This window comes from Phlebotomus papatasi, chromosome 2, assembly GCF_024763615.1.
Source record: "Phlebotomus papatasi isolate M1 chromosome 2, Ppap_2.1, whole genome shotgun sequence".
Lineage (NCBI taxonomy): Eukaryota > Metazoa > Arthropoda > Insecta > Diptera > Psychodidae > Phlebotomus > Phlebotomus papatasi.
In genome coordinates this window covers 30348357-30366217 of record NC_077223.1, presented here as the reverse complement: position 1 = coordinate 30366217, position 17861 = coordinate 30348357, and the positions used below count along the sequence as shown (strand labels likewise).

General features: G+C 34.5%; 1 protein-coding gene across 14 annotated transcripts in view; it reads left to right on the top strand.

The window, feature by feature from the left end:
* The window catches only part of LOC129803427 (muscleblind-like protein 1), a 423069-nt gene that overhangs the window by 98471 nt on the left and 306737 nt on the right, over nt 1–17861 (top strand). For all 14 annotated transcript variants that reach the window (XM_055849975.1, XM_055849986.1, XM_055849982.1 and 11 more), the window contains one exon: nt 12063–12937. In XM_055849975.1, the coding sequence (XP_055705950.1) occupies nt 12749–12937 (189 nt within the window). In that variant the 5' untranslated portion in view covers nt 12063–12748. The remainder of the gene's footprint in view (nt 1–12062; nt 12938–17861) is intronic.

Genomic DNA, 17861 nt, shown 5'->3' with positions numbered 1-17861 from the left:
ATTAATTCAATAATAAAGGAAAAGTTGACTCTACCGGAGTCAATTTAGGTCTAAATTGACCCTCGGAGTCCGTAGAGTAAAAAAATAGCTGTTGACTCTATAGGAGATTGCCTCTATCGGGGGTTGACTCTATCGTGGTCCCACTGTATATCTTATTTTTAAGTAATATAACTTACCAGCAAGCGCCTGGCAAGTTGGCCTTTTTATATGAAGCTATTTGAAGCCAATTCCTAAATTGATCTCGGACTCAACTCACAGTGCTCCAAGGAAAAACTTTATTTAAACAAAAATTTGGTATATTTATCCCTCCGTACGGAAAGGTATCTTATAATACGGAAAAACTTCTCACTTTTTAAATATGTAGCATAACGATCATGAGTGCAGAAAAATTCCCATACGCATTTGTATGGGAAAGTAAGAAATTGGCTTCAACTTTGAAGGCCACTCGTTGGGGACTAGCTTACCAGTAATTTTTCTTAAAAGTTTTTTTATATTGTCCTTCGGAACAGTGACATTTTAATTACATTATATTTTCGGAAAGCTTTCTAATTTTTTTTTTTTGTTTTATTTGAAACAAGTTCAGGATCATGCTTTGGAACACCTTTCTGAAGAATTGATCATCTTCCTGAAATGTCGGAGGTCGACAGACGTGGGTGGGTGGGTTTCGAATCTTTATATGCTAATACGGGCTTCAGACCTAAACTTATCCATCTGGCTTAACTCCTCTAATTCTTTATCAGGCACGATTTTTTAGAAAACAGTTGTTTAGATTTGGATTATACGGGCAACTGATTCATTAGATTTTGGAAAATCAATAAAATTGCTTCTCATTTAGATTTTTGAGACCTTCGGGAACTGGGCCAAACCTCCAGTCTGAAGTCGGCATATATGCCGACTTATAAGTCCGTGGCCCTGATTGGAACAAGGGGTTGAAGATGAAAAGAAAAAACGAATTTGTATGCCTTATTTTATATGAATTAGGGGAAGTCTTTCAAGACTTCGCACACACTCTGCCTTCGAGTACCTCATATTCTTCCCATGTTCCTTTAACGAATATTTCCCAATAGTGATATATTTTAATAGCTAGTCTTAAATCACACAATTTCTGCTAATCTTAGATACGATTTATTAAATAAATGTGCGAAAAATTTGAAATGTTCAAAGCCAAAGGGTATGCGAAGCCTTAAAGCCTTCCTATACTGTTTTTCACATCTTTTTTAGTCTTTTTTTAATACCCTCAATGGTTTACGTATAGAGTATTCATGAAAGGTAAACCTGGAAAAAATTGCATAAAAATCCTGATTATTCCAATTAGAATTTGTGGATGATTTCTCTATTTTCTCTCATTAATTCCATGGGTCGAGTGAAACTAAAAAAAATGGAACTGAAGTGGATAATGAGGATGTTGATACGAGAGGGGTTTTAGAAAAATAAAATGCAAATTTTCATCAATATTTCCACCTCTGCAATATCTCCACAGTAAATCAAATTAATGGTGAAGCCAGGAAAAAAATACCTCGGCAAAATTAATGATGCGATTAATTGCAATATTTCTCACTTATGATTTTTTTTATTTCATAGTGAACTTTTGTGTATAGATGAGGTGTGGGTGGTGTTCCGAGTGGGATATTACCAAGAATGCCTATCGGTTAATATTACCTCAGAAATCATATTTTGAAAGGGCTTCCCTTGAAGGCATAGTGGAATGGTGAAATGATGAAGCCTATTGAGTGTGCCTGGTGCACAAGAATGGGGCAAAATGTCCAGCAACACATTCAATATTGGCCGGGGATTAAAGTGAACAAGCGGCGGAAGCCTCCAAAATGCCATTCACCATATTATTGTCACCCATAAATTCAACTTTTGTGTATTATTTTGATTATCGGACACACGACGTAGTTTCCATGCCCAGCATAAATTATTCATTGTGCGCACTATAGATGACGGATTTTGGGTGAAAACTTCTCAATGGGGTGGGGCCACTAAGGAGGGTCGATTCAGCACCCTGGAAGCCCTCCAGGAGGGCTGTGGCCCAACAGACGAATCACATACAATTCCACCGTGAATTCCCATCAGACAAACCCCTCGAGAATTTTTCCTTGGCAAAAGAAAGCGCGGCAAAAATTTCCCCCTTTTTCGTGGTAGGAACCATCTCAGATTTGCATTCGTTGCCTCGGGACGTTTTTCTTTCATTCAAACACGCACATACATAGAAAAACTGTCTAGAACGTGTTCAATGGCAGTATTTTCACTGGAAAAACATCAATTTGCAGACGAGATCGAATTTTCTCAGATGAAAATTAACTTAATCGAGAGAAGAAAGAGAGATAATTTAATTTTGAGGAGTTCTTTAAGCACAGGGAAATATAAGGTTAAATTGCATTTTCATCATATAATGTGTCCTAGTATGTACCTAGGAAACTGTCAACTCAAATATAATTAAACGAATGTCTGTATATTTTTAATTTAATTTTCTTGAATTGACCGAAGTGCATAGTATTTTGAGTCATCCTAACATCCGGAGTTGTCAATTTTAGTTTTCAATATAATATTTAATCCTCAAGAGCTGTTTGAGGGACACTGAAAGCCTGCCTAATATTAAAGAATATATTGCTGTATATTAAGAAAATGTTCTAATAACTTAGTGGTTATAATCAATCATGTTATAGGGAACATTGGTTTCTTTTTTTATACAAAACTTTAGTTCAGAAATCATGCATTGATTCTCTAATACAGAGGTGTGCAAAAACCGTTGAAACCGAATTAACGTCAAAAGAAGTTTGTCATAGTAGCGTTTTGACCATTGACGTACATGTTTCATTTGACGTTTTTTCGGTTTCAAACGCCTCTGCTCTGTACGCCTCTTGTACGCCTCTGCTCTAACAAATGCATAGAGATACAATAATCCTTACTTGCAGTAATAATTTTCTTGATCTAAGATCTCTTTGCTGTTGAAATTTATATCGATCATACTGTACCAATTCGAAGGTACATCAGAGAAAATTTATAGAAAAAAACCGTTGGAAGTTCGAAAATTTAAACTGAAGAGTTACATAAAAGTAAATAAGTTCATGAAATGAAATTTCAATTCTTATATTCTCATTCTGATATTCTATAAAACGGGTCTCGGTCAAAGTCCCGAAAGTCAAAATCCCGAAAGCCAAAATCATGAACGCCAAAATCCCGAAAGCCAAAATTCCGAAAGGGCCAAAATCCCGAATTCTTCAAAATGTCATAGCTACTCCCACGATTGTACCCGGGCTTGCTGGAGGCAAATGAAAATCTTCTGTGTCTTAGGAAATTATTCTAAATATTTTCCTCCATATAATTTCATCCCTATCAGGATTTTGAACATTCGGGATTTTGGCATTCGGGATTTTGGTCTTTTCGGGATTTGGCTGCCACCGCTATAAAACTACACAAAAATTAAGTTTTCTCTGCAGAAACATTATTAACGATTCAAGTGTTAAAAATATAGAAAATTCAAAATGGAAATAAATCATTTGGAAATAAATCAGTTAATATTTCAACTTGCAATTTATATTCCCGGTAGATTATTGAATAGGTTTGACTTGACTTTAAGTCGCTTTGCCACTTCGATAGATTACTACCAAGGTTACTAGTGAATGAAGCCATTTGATATTTGAATTATCTTCTCCATAAATCTAGTGAATGTTTAGTCAGTTTATGTGTCTCATTATGTGAGAAATAAGAGATAGTTTTAGGACCTACTCTATCATCACTATCAGACTAATAATAATAATAATGGTGGCAACATTTCATAAAGGAACTTAGGCCTTCCCGCAAGGGGAATTCGGAACATCCATTATTATTATTTTTTTATACGGGATGAGATTGTTAGTCCCATGCCACGTGAAATCAAGTGCAATGAAGCTCACTGGATGCAATTCGAACACCTTTAACGCCAGAAAAATTCCTGGTGACCTAAAGGGGATTCGAACCCGGGACACTTGCATCATAGAATGAGTGCTCTACCACTTTGGCTCATTATGCCCAACGCACAATAACTTTCGTTTAGTAAACATGTTTTTGACATTTCAATAAGAGTGAGTGAGATCTAGATCTAGTCATCTCGCTCATTCTCATGGGAAATTTTGAAAACATGTTTACAAACAAAAGTTATTGTGCGCTAGTCATTAAGCACCTAATATCAGAATACTACATCAAATTGAAAACAAGCATAAATACACTCTTAAATAATTGAGAAATTGAGGCGACGCTATTTTTCAAGTTATGCTCTTGGGGTAAGATGTTTATGCTAAGACGGCGGTGGTCGCTAAACAACGGCATTTTTCACTTTAAGAAAATTATACTGCTTTCTTAAAGCGCTGTTATTGTAGCATTGTTATTATAGATTACCATAGATATTCTTAAAAAAACTAACGTATTATAAGAAGTAACAACTCTATGATTTTTTAATAAATTTAATAAAATTTTTGGAGGATCTGCTAGATATACACTGTATCAATAACACTTTCACGAATTTAGGGTTCAAAGGATTATACCAATCCTCTGCGCTATGATCTTTTATTATTTACAAAAAGGTTAGCTATTCTCAAGTAAAGCACAATATTTTTTGTGTTGTATAATCGACTTTTCTAACGTCAATTTTTTTTCTATCGCTGTTTTAATCGCAATTCACCGTCAATGACATGCCTCGAGATTTGACGCTTTTTTTTAATCTCTTTTAGCACACCAAGAAGTGTTAATTGTTCTTTTTTCTGAGTATCGATTGAGTGTGATCTCATTTGCGAGTGTATGGTAAAAATTATAGATGGATCGCGATTAGTTAGCTTACGATGAATTAATAGGGACATCAGTTGGCAGAAATTTATATTTACAATGAAGTTTAGGCAAGAATGGCGGAAGATTGGTGAGACAGAGAGGGAGTGTGGTAATTGCGAAAGAGATTGTCGAAAATGTTGGCGAGAAGGAGATCATAAGAAAATCTCGAATTTATAATTTTACCATCTGTTGCCATACATTGAAAATTGTGGCTCGAGTCTCACTGGATCACGAGATCAATGATCGTTTCAGCGAAAACTTTTCTCGTGTTTCGCCTTTTTGCTTCACTATATAAATATATAAATATATTTATATAATTTTGAATAAATAAATATGATGAAAATATATCGTGAGCATGTGTTGGCATAGGAGAGAGAACATAAACCCCATGAAGTAATGTATATCACCTCAAGACGAATTATTTCTTGTGCAGAATATTCGTCTATACTTAAACAATTGAGCGAATGTGGTTGGAGATCTTTTTGTTGAGCCATTCTTAGTGTTCGTGTTTATGGCAAAATTTCCAACATCAATGCTATCGCCCACACATTAGTCGTATGGCTTTTGAACGGAAATTGTCGTACGCTGCAACATTGTTGCAAGAACGACTCGAGTCTTGGGGACTTTTGTCGCGGGAAAGTTTTAAGAGATGTAATTCGAGTTAGTTCATTCACTGAAACAACATTAAAAATGCACTGTAGTCTGTTTATCACAATTTCCAATGGTTTTTATGAATTACTGTTTAAACAAACTCATGGTTTTTGCTGCATTGGTTGAAACAAAGTTTTTCGCTTTATAGGTTTGCGTCATTGCTAATAATATCGGAAGTATTAAATCGTGCAGTTGATATCACTGAGGAATAACTCTAACCATAAGCGCTCTTTAGGTTTAAGAGCTTCCCTTTTTTCTCTTTCTGTCTATCAATTGATCGGCAATTAATCGGTACATTAAATCGTGTCATTCGGTCAATCTCTAAAACATCGGGTTGATCTGCCAATGTCTATAAATATTGTATCGATCTATCAATGCATATAAAATATCATGTCTATATTTCGATCCCTATAAAACACGCACCGATCTGTGATTATCCTGCAGTTCTTCCGTTATACGGGTTTCAGACCTGATGTTTAGCCATATTCCTTAAATCCTCTAATTTCTTCTCAGGTAAGATTTTTTAGGAAGTTTTTACTTCGGATTGTATATTACTGGCAAATTAACCATTAGATTTTCAAAAATCAGCAAAATTGTTTGTTATTTAGATTTTTGAAGCCTTCGGGAACTGAGTTAAACCTCCAGTCTGAAGCCGGTATTACATACTATAATCTGAAAATGAACTCATTCATGCATCTTTCTATTTTGTGATCTTGTATTATAGTGTTATTCCAATGAAAAATGAACATATTAGTTTTAGAACTTTACTGTTCTCAAGTGCTTCTACATTATTGACTTTTCTTTTATTAGTACTTACCACGGCCTTTTGGTAGTATTAGAACACGGAGAGAACTGGGAAAAAAGCCGTGGCAGGAACCACTACAGAGAAAAGTCGATAATGCAGAAAAACTTGAGAACAGTAAAGTTCTAAAAAAAATATGTTAACTTTTCACTGAATAGCACCATTATCTCAGCAAGTACCTCTTGGCCAGTTATCGCCAGAAAGCTAAAGAAAACTCTAGGGAAAAGTACTCTCCCTTATAGTAATGTGAATAGGAATAATGTGAATTTTCTCTTATTTTTCCTAAATGACTCACATTTCTATTAAATATTGCTTATCATTTATAATTTTGTGATAATTATGTGTAAGTGTCTTTGGAAAAACTAAACTAATTCACATTACTCGAAGGCATAAACGTTCGAAGGAAGAGTACTTTCCCCTAGTTCTTCCAAAAGGTTAGATATTAGGCAATAATTTCTCAAAATTCATGTGGTTAGACTGATAAAATTTGGAAACAGTGCGAGGCGGGGTTTCTAGGGCAGTTGTGAGCTAATGGAACCCTTCCTGACGAAGTATATATGGACAAATTGTACTGTCTATAAATAACGATGAATCTTTCATTCTTTCTAAATTTTGTGACGATTTGTAGATGCTTACAAACCTCGTGCTGCCCTGTTGATCTCGACATAAATCACTAAGAAACCTTTCAAATTTTCAATAAAGGTTTGTGTCTTTGCTAAGGAATAGGTGTCGACATTCATATTCATTACATTAATAATAAATCAGCAATGAAAAGAATTTTATTCGACTCATACCTAATAACTCATTAATTTGAACATAATATCATGTCAGAAACACAGCAAAATCCTGTTTAAATTTCAGTTATTGGTATGTGTCTCAGCTAAGTAGTGCAAATATTCGAAACCCGTAAAATATTTTGCCAATAAATTAATTTAAGTAACCCAGAGGATTAATATTAATTGTATATCATCAACTATCTTCTCTAAATAGTGCATGATAAATAGCTATGAACACGAATTTTTTTTGTAATCTCAAGAGCAAGTTGTTGACCAGTTCTCGACTTTCATCATTATTTATTTTGACGTCTTTCTCGTGGTGTTTTTCACGTTAATAGCTTCCAATGTGACACCAAATGTGACGCCACTGTTGGGTTTTTTGTATCAAAAATAGTGGATTAGCTAGAGTATGGACCACCTGTCATCATTTCATTCTAAAAGCATCATCATTAATTGGGTTTGGGTATCGTCAAAATGCACCAAGAAGTCTTGCTGCTGAACTGAATTTTCTTATCGTAAATTTGAATTTCTACATCTGCCTAAGGCATTTAAACTGGACTTTTTGCGTCAAACTCCATATATAAAACAAATTGATACTCCAAAATAATCTACTGTAACCGGGTTTTTTATTGGGGAATTTTTGACAGTCCTCCTCTATTCTTCTATTGAGATAGGCAAAAAACTTATCTTGTGGCCAAGAAATAGCTCTTAATGAACCATTGACGTCCCCAGAGCTTTTCCATCCATTCCCAAGCCAGCAGTCTCTCATTAAAGCTATGTTTAAGGAAGATAATCCCCCACGGAAATTTGCGTGAGAAGAGAAGAGCTTTTGGAGAATGTACTGGTGAAGAGTCTGCAAAATCTTCTACACAATATCGCATTATGTGATGGAAAGTTTTGCAAGTTCTCAACATTTTAATTGAATAATCCACTCAGCAAATCTTCCCAATTTCAAACCCGTCCGCACAACACCACAAAATTCCCCTTGAGGGACGTTGGTGGCGAAAGCTTTCGTAGTGGGCACTTTTTCCACCGCGAAACTTTCAAAAGTACCGCTTGAAAAGTCCTCAGGAATTTTTCAGAGGAATTTCAACAAGATTTCTTGAGACACTTCCCCAATGGAGAGACTGCACGAAGAAGGGCTGGCTTAATATTAAAATACACGGTTTGTTATCTTACCCTTCTTAACCCATGTTATACCATCAAGTAAAGTGCTTCGCTGCTATTTGCCAACCGTTTATAATCCTGTGACTTAAATAAAGCTTCTTTAAAATACAAAAAGCACTCAATGGGTCAAGTGTTAGAGAATTCGCTCTATGACGCAAGTGTCCTGGGTTTGAATCCCCTTTAGGTCAATAAGAATATTTTCGGGTATTAGGTATTTAAGATGTTCAAATTGCATCCAATGAGCTTCATTGCACTTGATTCTATTTTATTGTATGCTAGAAAGCCAAGTTCCTGTATGCAACGTTGTGATACTACACAACGGGTAAACCCTTAGTATAAATATACATATTCTGTGTACTGTTTCCATTTTATCACCACAGATAATACGTATAAAACGTAGCTTTATTTAAAGACAAAAACTTTTCTCCATGAAATAAATAAGAAATTTTAGTGCTATTCCAATGAAAAATGCATTCGATTTTTAGCGCTTTACTGTTCTCAAGTGCTACTGCATTATCGACTCTTCTTAGTGTTGGTCCCTGTCTCGACTGCTTTTACCAGTCCTCGCCGCGTTATAAAACTAAATAACATTCTTTGGCAGGAACTAACACAAAGAAAAGTCGATTATTGAGAAGCTTTTGAGAACAGTAAAGTGCTAACTAAAAAAATCCTTATCTTCACTGTAATAGCACCATTACTAAATAAGGCAATACCAGAAAGTTAATATTATTTTGTAGAAAATTCTTCACTTTTTGAGATCATAGGCAAGAACGAATCAGTAGTGTATTGGTGCTACAATAATAAATACGGCACATGTTCTTTTAACACATTACTGTTCTCAAGTGCCTCTCTATAATCGACTTAAATTTTTATTGGTTCTTGTTACCGCTGTTTAGTGTATCTAAAACACGGCGAGAACAGATGAAAACAGTAGAGTAAGGAACCAATACTATAAAGTCGATAATGCAGAAGCTCTTGAAAACAGAAAACCGCTAAAAGAAAACTTGTTCATTTTCAATTGGAATACCACCATAATGCTTAATATGGGAATTTTATTACTGAAGGCAGATTTTTTTCAAATGTTACTCATTAGATAAATTTTCTAAATTTCTATTACTGGATATTTTGCTCAAAGTGCTAAAGATATTCGAGCATATGAAAGATAAAATATTAAAGGAAAACACCGGCGGTTATCGGATTGGGAGGTGGTACAGACAGCCCAGAATAAAAATTCTTTTCTTCCATTTTTCCTTTCTTTTTATTTTTGTTAGGAAGAAAAGAATTTTAGTGCTCGAATTCAAAGACAGAGCAGTTATATAATCGACTTTTTTTTAACTTGTCACCGACCTAGAGCTTAAATGCTAAGAGATATAAAGTTCCGGTCTTCGGTGACCCCCAATAAAAAACGATATCTCTAGACGTTTTTTTCCAACCCCCTCCAACCTTTCAAAAACCATGTTTTTTGGGTTTGCTCGGAAACGGCTCTTACGGCTTCTTTTATTTTTCGATCCAAATATACCTGTGACCTAAAAAACGTCGCCATCTTGGATTTTTGAAGGGAAAAGTTTTTGCTACTTTTGAGGGTCTATTTTTTAACCGATTTGGATAAATTTGGATTTCTTGGAAAGGTCTTGAAATTTCCAATCCAATGCCATCGGTCGCAATCGGTAATCGATCGGTTAAGTATTCGTTAATTATCAATCTTCTTTAAATATTCTTTTATCTGGCCGTTTATTCTGGGCTAAACCTCCTTCTATCCGACAATCACCGCCCTGTTCCTTTTTATTTCAACGTCGGTTCGTAATATTCAAAAAAAAGTCTAAACCTTTTTTTTTAAGACCCTCGGAGTCTAGCAAACGCATTTGTCTATTGTAATGCTCTTACCTATTTACCACATTTGTCGCCTTGTATTATTTACAATTAATAACATGTTAATATTTGGTTTTTTTTTACATGAGTTTAATGTATTTTACCATCTCTAGAGAGGGCTGCAAAGTGGGAAAATTTTGATGATGTGTGCTAAAATGATTAGGTCTTCCTGGTATGAACATTTCAATTGACTTTTTGTCAATATTCAACTATATTGATTTGGCATGTTTTTGCAATGTTCCATGGCGATAAGCCCCTTGACTTCTTCGTCGTCAGGCGTTAAATTGATATAATTCACGAATGTGACCGTGAATTCATATTTTCATCGTTGTGTTTGTCATCACTAGCTTCTGTTCAATTTGTTTCCCAGTGTTATTCCTCCGAGAAAACATACCAACATCAGCATTTAGTCACATTTGATGATGTAATCAATTGAGAAGCGAATGTACGATAAAATTTGAGATGACTTCTTGTGTATGTGTGACCTAGAAAGGCTAATATTGGAGGGTCTTTACGCGCATAAAAAAAAAAGAAAAAAAAATTGTATGCAAATAACGTGCCACTCCCGATTCAATTATATGTCCCTCGTCTGGAAAATTAATATTTAGTGAACTCTTTTGCGTAACTTCTTGTCTCCTCCGGACTTGTAGTTAGGACAGTTTTTTTTTGGGGGCTAATTTATGGTGAGTTGATAAATATCGGGTGGGATTTTCTTCCTCAACTCTCCCAACAATTTTCCTTCCCATGGTTCTTGTCTTGGTTTCTCCACATTTAGCTTTGGCAAAGAAGAGAAAAAAAACTGTGAGGCAAATCGATCGGTTCATTTATTTTTATGACTCTACAGAGTTTGACAAACAAACACAGCTCCAAAGACTAATAATGTAACTAAGAGAGGAGCTAGACGAACCGAGGGCAACTTTTTCTATGCTTAGGGAGGACAGATGAAAGTATCGAAAAGTGATCAAATTTCGCCTCATAACTGTCTCCATTGGATTAAATTTATTGGTGGGGCTATTTTCGATTAATGGGGTGACGATTTTTCCGCAGGGGTGTGGAAATCCATTTGGAAAAGCAGGGTGTGTCTATCAGCAATGTTTCTCACTGTATTACTTGCATATTTTTGCTGAGTTTCAGAGAAAAATAACCTATCTGCCTAATTAATTTATTTTGTTTATCATTTTAAAGGGTTTACAAGTGTATTTTCAAAAGAAAAACCGGCCTTAAGTATTTTAATCAGGGGTATGACATTTCCTAGGTTTCCTATATGTTTCTAGCGAGCCGAATTTTTTTTTGAGTTTATTAGCTGTTTTCTGTCATTGTAGAACGAATTAGTAAAAAATACTAATAGAAAATAAAAGCCAATTTAATAACGAAGAGGCAACCGAAAATCTTAAATTGGTAATCTACGTAGTTTTGGAGATATCTCGTGAAATGTGTACGAAAACAGGGAAAAAATTACACTAAAACTGGTCGCATTTTTAGAGCTAATGTCACCCTCCTGATTTTAATATCCCAGCCCATTTTTAAATTAATGCAAATAAAAACATTAAACTTCTTAAATTTGAAGGTTTTATTATAGGGGTGCTCAAAACTGTCTGATAATACATAGTTTCAAATTTTTAAATTAAATGGTTATCTGAGAAAAGATTTTGATCTTCTGTAGGTATGAAATATTTTCATTCAAGTAATTAATTTAATTAACGTAACTTTATCAATTTAGATATTTTGGATTAGCAGTTTCGAGAAGTTGAAAAATCACAAAAATTTTCCAGATTAAATGTAGTATTCTACTGGATTTTTTTCTCTCTCTCAGTAATGTTTCATTTTGTTCTGAAAATGTCTGAATAAATCCTCTAAAAGCTCTAAAATATTTATCACAAAGCAGTATAAGTAATAACAACAAGCATATTGTTGTACTGTAAGCTTTCAGCTATGACCTAGTGTCAAAAAGCTTTGCTTTAACAGCCTATTTCTCCCCTTGTTTCTTTCAGATCAACCCTTGAAGTATAACCTCGCTCTGGCTTCGCTGTAGAGCTTTTCAGCTGACGGAAAAAACAAATAAAAATTGCTCCATCTAGACAAAGTTTGTAAGGAAAGCTCAAAAGCTCCCTGACATCCTTAGAGAAAGCCTGTGCAAAAAATAAAGAATCTGCTGATAAAAAATAAAAAAATATTGCTTCTGCTTCGCCCTCCCAAAAACAGTTGAACAGAAAAGCTCCTCAGAAAAGTTCACCAAGAGGAGTCTTGTAATTTGATGCTGTGAAGGAAGAATCAACTCTAGTCTCAAGTTTGCCATCAATTTTTGTACTTGCACAAGGATACTTGGTGTGAGTGATCCGGAAGTCAATCCCTGAGAAGGTAGAAGCTTTCCCACATCGATCAACTTGTGATAGAGTCTTAAGGAGCCCCATATTTTTATTTTGGAAGAAAATAGTTCAAGCTTCAGAGTCAGTGGAAAAGTGTTGAGAATTTGCACACAGATAAGAACTAAAGAGAGACTTTTAGGCATACTAAAGCCCACAAGAGTGCACAAAGGATTTTCTTGACATTGTCCCAAAAAAAAAATCTATCCGTGAGTGTTCGCGTGTGATTTCGTGCGCAAGTGATTTACAGAGAAATCTCCAATTTTTTTCTTTGGAAAAAACCTCGCGAAGAAGAGCAAATAAGGCCAACAGAGATGGCTACCATGGTTAATATGAACAATCTGCTGAACGGAAAGGACTCACGCTGGCTCCAGCTGGAGGTCTGTCGTGAGTTCCAGCGCAACAAATGTTCACGTCCGGACACTGAGTGCAAATTTGCCCACCCACCGGCCAACGTGGAGGTCCAGAACGGTCGAGTTACCGCTTGTTACGACAGTATTAAGGTGCGTATCTCCTTCCCTTTATATACCCAATCCATCTTCCCAAGAAATGCGCTGTGTGAGACGCTGAACTGGGTATGGTTGCCAAAGAATGCGAGATATTCAATTGGGCGAACGATTAGAAATTCTTGTTGCAATTAATTGATTGACACGAGCGTGAACTTTGACGCAAAAATTCCTTTGATTAACACACATGCCGAGGGGAAATATCATAGTAGATTGGCTCGTGTACCATGGAATTATGTTGTGATTTTAGTGGAACTACTGGAATTATTTGCTTTAGAGGATTTGATACTCAAGCTCATTGTAAAATGCCTAATTATTGATTAATTTCAGTGAATTTAATGTGAATGATCATTACAATTTGTAAGCATAAATTTTACGAGTAATTACGTCACGCTGTTTGAGGGTTTAATCGACCGATCCTAAACCCTTAGGCTAAACGGCTTCAGATATATAATTAAAATCTCTAGCAACCCTCAATATAAGTCGAGTCTGAAATTATTTATGTGGCCTTTAGTGAGATCATTTTATAATCCCATTTTATGTTCTTGGATCAGACTCCGAATTTTCCAAAATATATCTTGCAATTTCTTGGTTACAAATGACATGCTAAATAATATTTGATCTTAAATGTTTAACTTAAATATAACTAGTTTTTCAAATATCGCAAATTTGTTAAGGTACCGCCTGGAATGCGAGTTAAAAAACAAAGAAAAATTTTAAGATGTTTTAGTTGAACTAACCTTTCAAAAAAAAAAAAAAAAAACAATAGACAACTTTCGGTTTAATGGAGTAGGAATTGTTATATGTAAGTTTGCGATTTGATGCATTTAAAAAATCCCTTTAGCAACCAATATTAATCTAAAACGTTTTATAGGACCTGAGGTCAAATTCTCGAACCTAATCGGAAATTTAGCCATGATCAAAACTAAATATCTTGTACAACACTCCATTTTGTATTAATCCGAGACGCTTTCCCTTCTTTTAAGAATAGCGGAAAATTTATCTTTGTAAAATATTTTAAACAGTAACCAGTCAAAAACTTATCTGGTTACACTTGTAAATTTGGACTCTGATGAAGAGTCATCGAATTCCAGCAAACACTCTTTGACTTACCTCATCCGAAACACCAGGAGCCGAAGTTCGAAAATTATACCGATTGAGTCAAGTTCTTTCCTTAGAAGAATTTATTTACACTCAGTCCCGGTATTATGCACATTTTCGGGACCAAAAAAAAAACTCGCAAAATGGCTTTATGCATCGAGAAAATTTGCATATCCGCAAGCAATTTCGCGCAGAGTAAAAGTAATCATAACAAAAATATTCAACTGCTTGAAATACATCAACAAATAGTACTCTTTGGCCAGAGTTCTTCAATAAATTGTTAGATTTTTTTTTTAATTTTTACCTAAATAAAAGAAATTAAAGTTTTATTTTGAAAAATAAGCATAATGTTTTCAAATTTCCCGCGTCACAAAATAGTATACATTCAGGTGTATTTCAAAAATGATTTCATAAATTTACTCCAAAAAGTTGACAATGTTGCATAATTGTATGAGCATAATCTCGTCAGGTGCATAATCCCAAAGTGCACAATACAGGAACTGAGTGTATTTTCACTTCCAAATGTTTCAGAGAATGTATGACTCCTTTAAACACGAATTACTTTAATTTATCTCTACTTGAGGAACGAGATGACTTCAATCCTCGAAACGTTTTTGAAAAATAGAAAGTTTATAAGAGCTTTTCTATATTATTTGACTAAATTAAGATAAAGTGCCCTCAAGTCGACCGGTAAAGTTATTTATTCAATTTATTTATATTTGCTATTACTTGCTATAATATGTAGCGCATGATCTCACATTAGTAGGTCAATTATTCCATTAATAATACGAATCAGTGACAATTTCACAGAAATTAACCATAAAACATTCAAAAATTGACCACTACTGGTCGTGTCGAGAAACCGGTCGATTTGAGGGCACTTTATCTTAATAATAAACTGAAATATAACCAATCATACAGAATAATTCAGGCCTACATTTTAAGCATACATTATTTTTCTACTAAGGGCAGAATCACATTGACAGTAAAATGCTCACCGTATTTCGTTAATTTACGAATTTTCATTGCAAATTACGCAAATTCTCAATTAGAGTATTAGCTTTTATCTCACTCTGTGGCATTAGTTGAAAATAATATAAGAAAATTGAAGAAATAAAACGTAAAATAAACGGTGAGCAAAAAAATTGTACGAAAAACTATAGCAATAAAATCCTACAGTTTATTGCTCGCCGTTTATCGTATTTTCGTTTTATTTCTTCAATTTTCTTATATTATTTTCATCTAGTGCCACCGAGTATGAGATAAGGTAATACGCTAATTGAGAATTTGCGTAAGAATTCCAATGAAAATGCGTAAATTAACGAAATATGATGAGCATTTTACTGTTAATGTGATTCTGCCCTAATCCATTCAAATCCCAGTCCACTTATTTACAATCTTAACCCTCTAACGGTGTTTTCTTTAATATGCGAAAAAAAAGTTCTAAAACAATGTTTTCTAGGATAATTATGATCCAATAAAGTCGAAAAAACCATCCATTCTTCATTATCTTTTTTAATTTAGGCGCTAGGTGAGAAAATATAATTTTTTTGAAACTCTTTTTGCTTCTCAAATCTACATTTTTAGTTTTTTCAAATTTTTTAAATAAAATATACAAAGTAGAATGACATATCTTTCAGTAAAAAATAAATATTTTGTAGTCAGATAACTTTAAATCGGTATTTTTATGGAAATTGGAAATGAGTTTTTTTTGCACAAATATTTTTTGTTGCTTTTTCTCTGACCTGTCACACAAAACTGGGAATAGCAACAAAACGAAGAGTCAAGATGAGTTAAAACTTTCAGGAGATGTTTATAAGACTATTACCGAGGACACTATAGCACTTTTAAATAAATAAAACCTTTATTGTCGCTGTAAATGTGATTTTTGTGAAGACCGCCTGGAGGCGGTCTTACCCGTTAGAGGGTTAAATGAAAATTAGTGGTGCTATTCCAATGAAAAATTAACATGTTTTTAAATACTTTGCTGTTCTTAAGTGCTTCTGCATTATCGACTTTTTTCGTGTTGGTTTCTGTCACGACTGTTTGATAATTTTAGAACAGGGAGAGGACTAGGGATAACAGCCGAGACAGGATTCAACACAACGAAAAGTCGATAATGCAATAGTACTTGACAGAACAGTAAAATTCTGAAAAAAACATGTTCTTTTTTGATTAGAATAGTATCATTACAAATTTTCCCATATCACTTCCTAATCGATTTTGTTAATATTCCGAGTTAGCCAATACAGTACGACTCCAATAGTATCGATAATCCTTAAACGCTCTGGAAAAATATACAAAGTGCAGAGTATTTGCCAGATCTTTAAACTACTGACAAACTATTCAAGTAATTTGACGCGTTGGAGTCACACGGAATTAAGAGTTTTACCTATATAAACTGATCTAGGTTTATCACAGGCTTCCAATAGGTAAACATCAACGAAAGTAATAAACACTAGGAATATATTAAAAAATAATGGCAAATTTTCCTGCGATATATTGTTCCACTGGGTTTTATTAGGTGAAATTTACAAACAACCATAAATAGATTTGAACATGAACGCAGCCCCTCGATTCTCTTCACTGAGAAAAAAGAAGGAAAATTCACGGTGATGAGAAACGCATCAATTTCGATATACACTAATTTCAATATTATGCGCCATCACATTTCAGCCATCGAGAGTCTCCCTCTTGCTTTTTCCCCAAAGCGTCGCCTGGAAAATTCAGTGGAGATTTCCACGAAGCACATACACAATTATGCAAATCCAGGAGCCCCCCGGAGGCCACCAATTCACCCTGACATTTATTGAATGGTGATGAATTGAAATGATGTCCAAATTGTTTACTCTCCACTCCAATTTTCTCTGCTTTCAAATTGAAAATGAATTTTTACCGCCCTTTTTTTTCTTTTATACTAACGACGATTTCCACGCAAAATTTAGAGCACCTCAGAAAATCAATTAAAAACCCCTCAAAGAGATGCCGAAAAGCAAATATACGGAGGGGAGTCTTAATTTGCAGAAGCTCTTATAGCTATGGAACGTGCGCGCGCTTCTTGCCAACACCATCTCACGCCAGCAATTGAACAGAAAATCTCATGTTTATTGCATAATAATGTATTATTATGTTGTTGGCGGTTGCAGGTTGAAATTATCTCTCAGGCTTTGCGTGCAACGCATCATGAAGTGGCTCAAAATGCCAATCTTGACTCTTTTTCATCCGTCATCTCTTTGCTTTTCTTTGCCGTTCAACTTAGGAAATGTTTTTGATTGGGCACTTTAGCTGATAAGTTATTGGTGAAAGTGCCATATAGGCAAGATAGGAAGACTTTAATTATGTGAAATTTGAATTCAGGTATAAAAGACGGACTTTTAGACTTTACTGAAAAATTGTCTGTTACTTGGAAAATTTTGATTAATCAAAAATTGATATCATTCGATTTAACTGAAGTTTTAAAATAGAAAATCGAGAAATTAAAATTGAGAACAGTTGCTTACTAGCGCCTCTCGCGGGAGGAGACAGTGCCCTCTTGCAGAGAAAAGTTTGCAAGCAGTCAATTTTCGGTTTTAAAATAGAAATAAAACTAAAGACGAGTTGTACACGATTATCGTTGTATTAACGAATATTAATTTGACTTTATACCAAAATAAAATACTACTATTAGTTATTTACTATGTTTAATAGAAACACTGCGTGTAACATTTATCATTGCAGTTGTTTTTTTACTGTGTACTTATCATTATTCATACTGAGGGGTTTATCACAGTTCTGGTGAAAAATGTTTCCAATAATTTAACAATGAGAGAATTAATTTTGC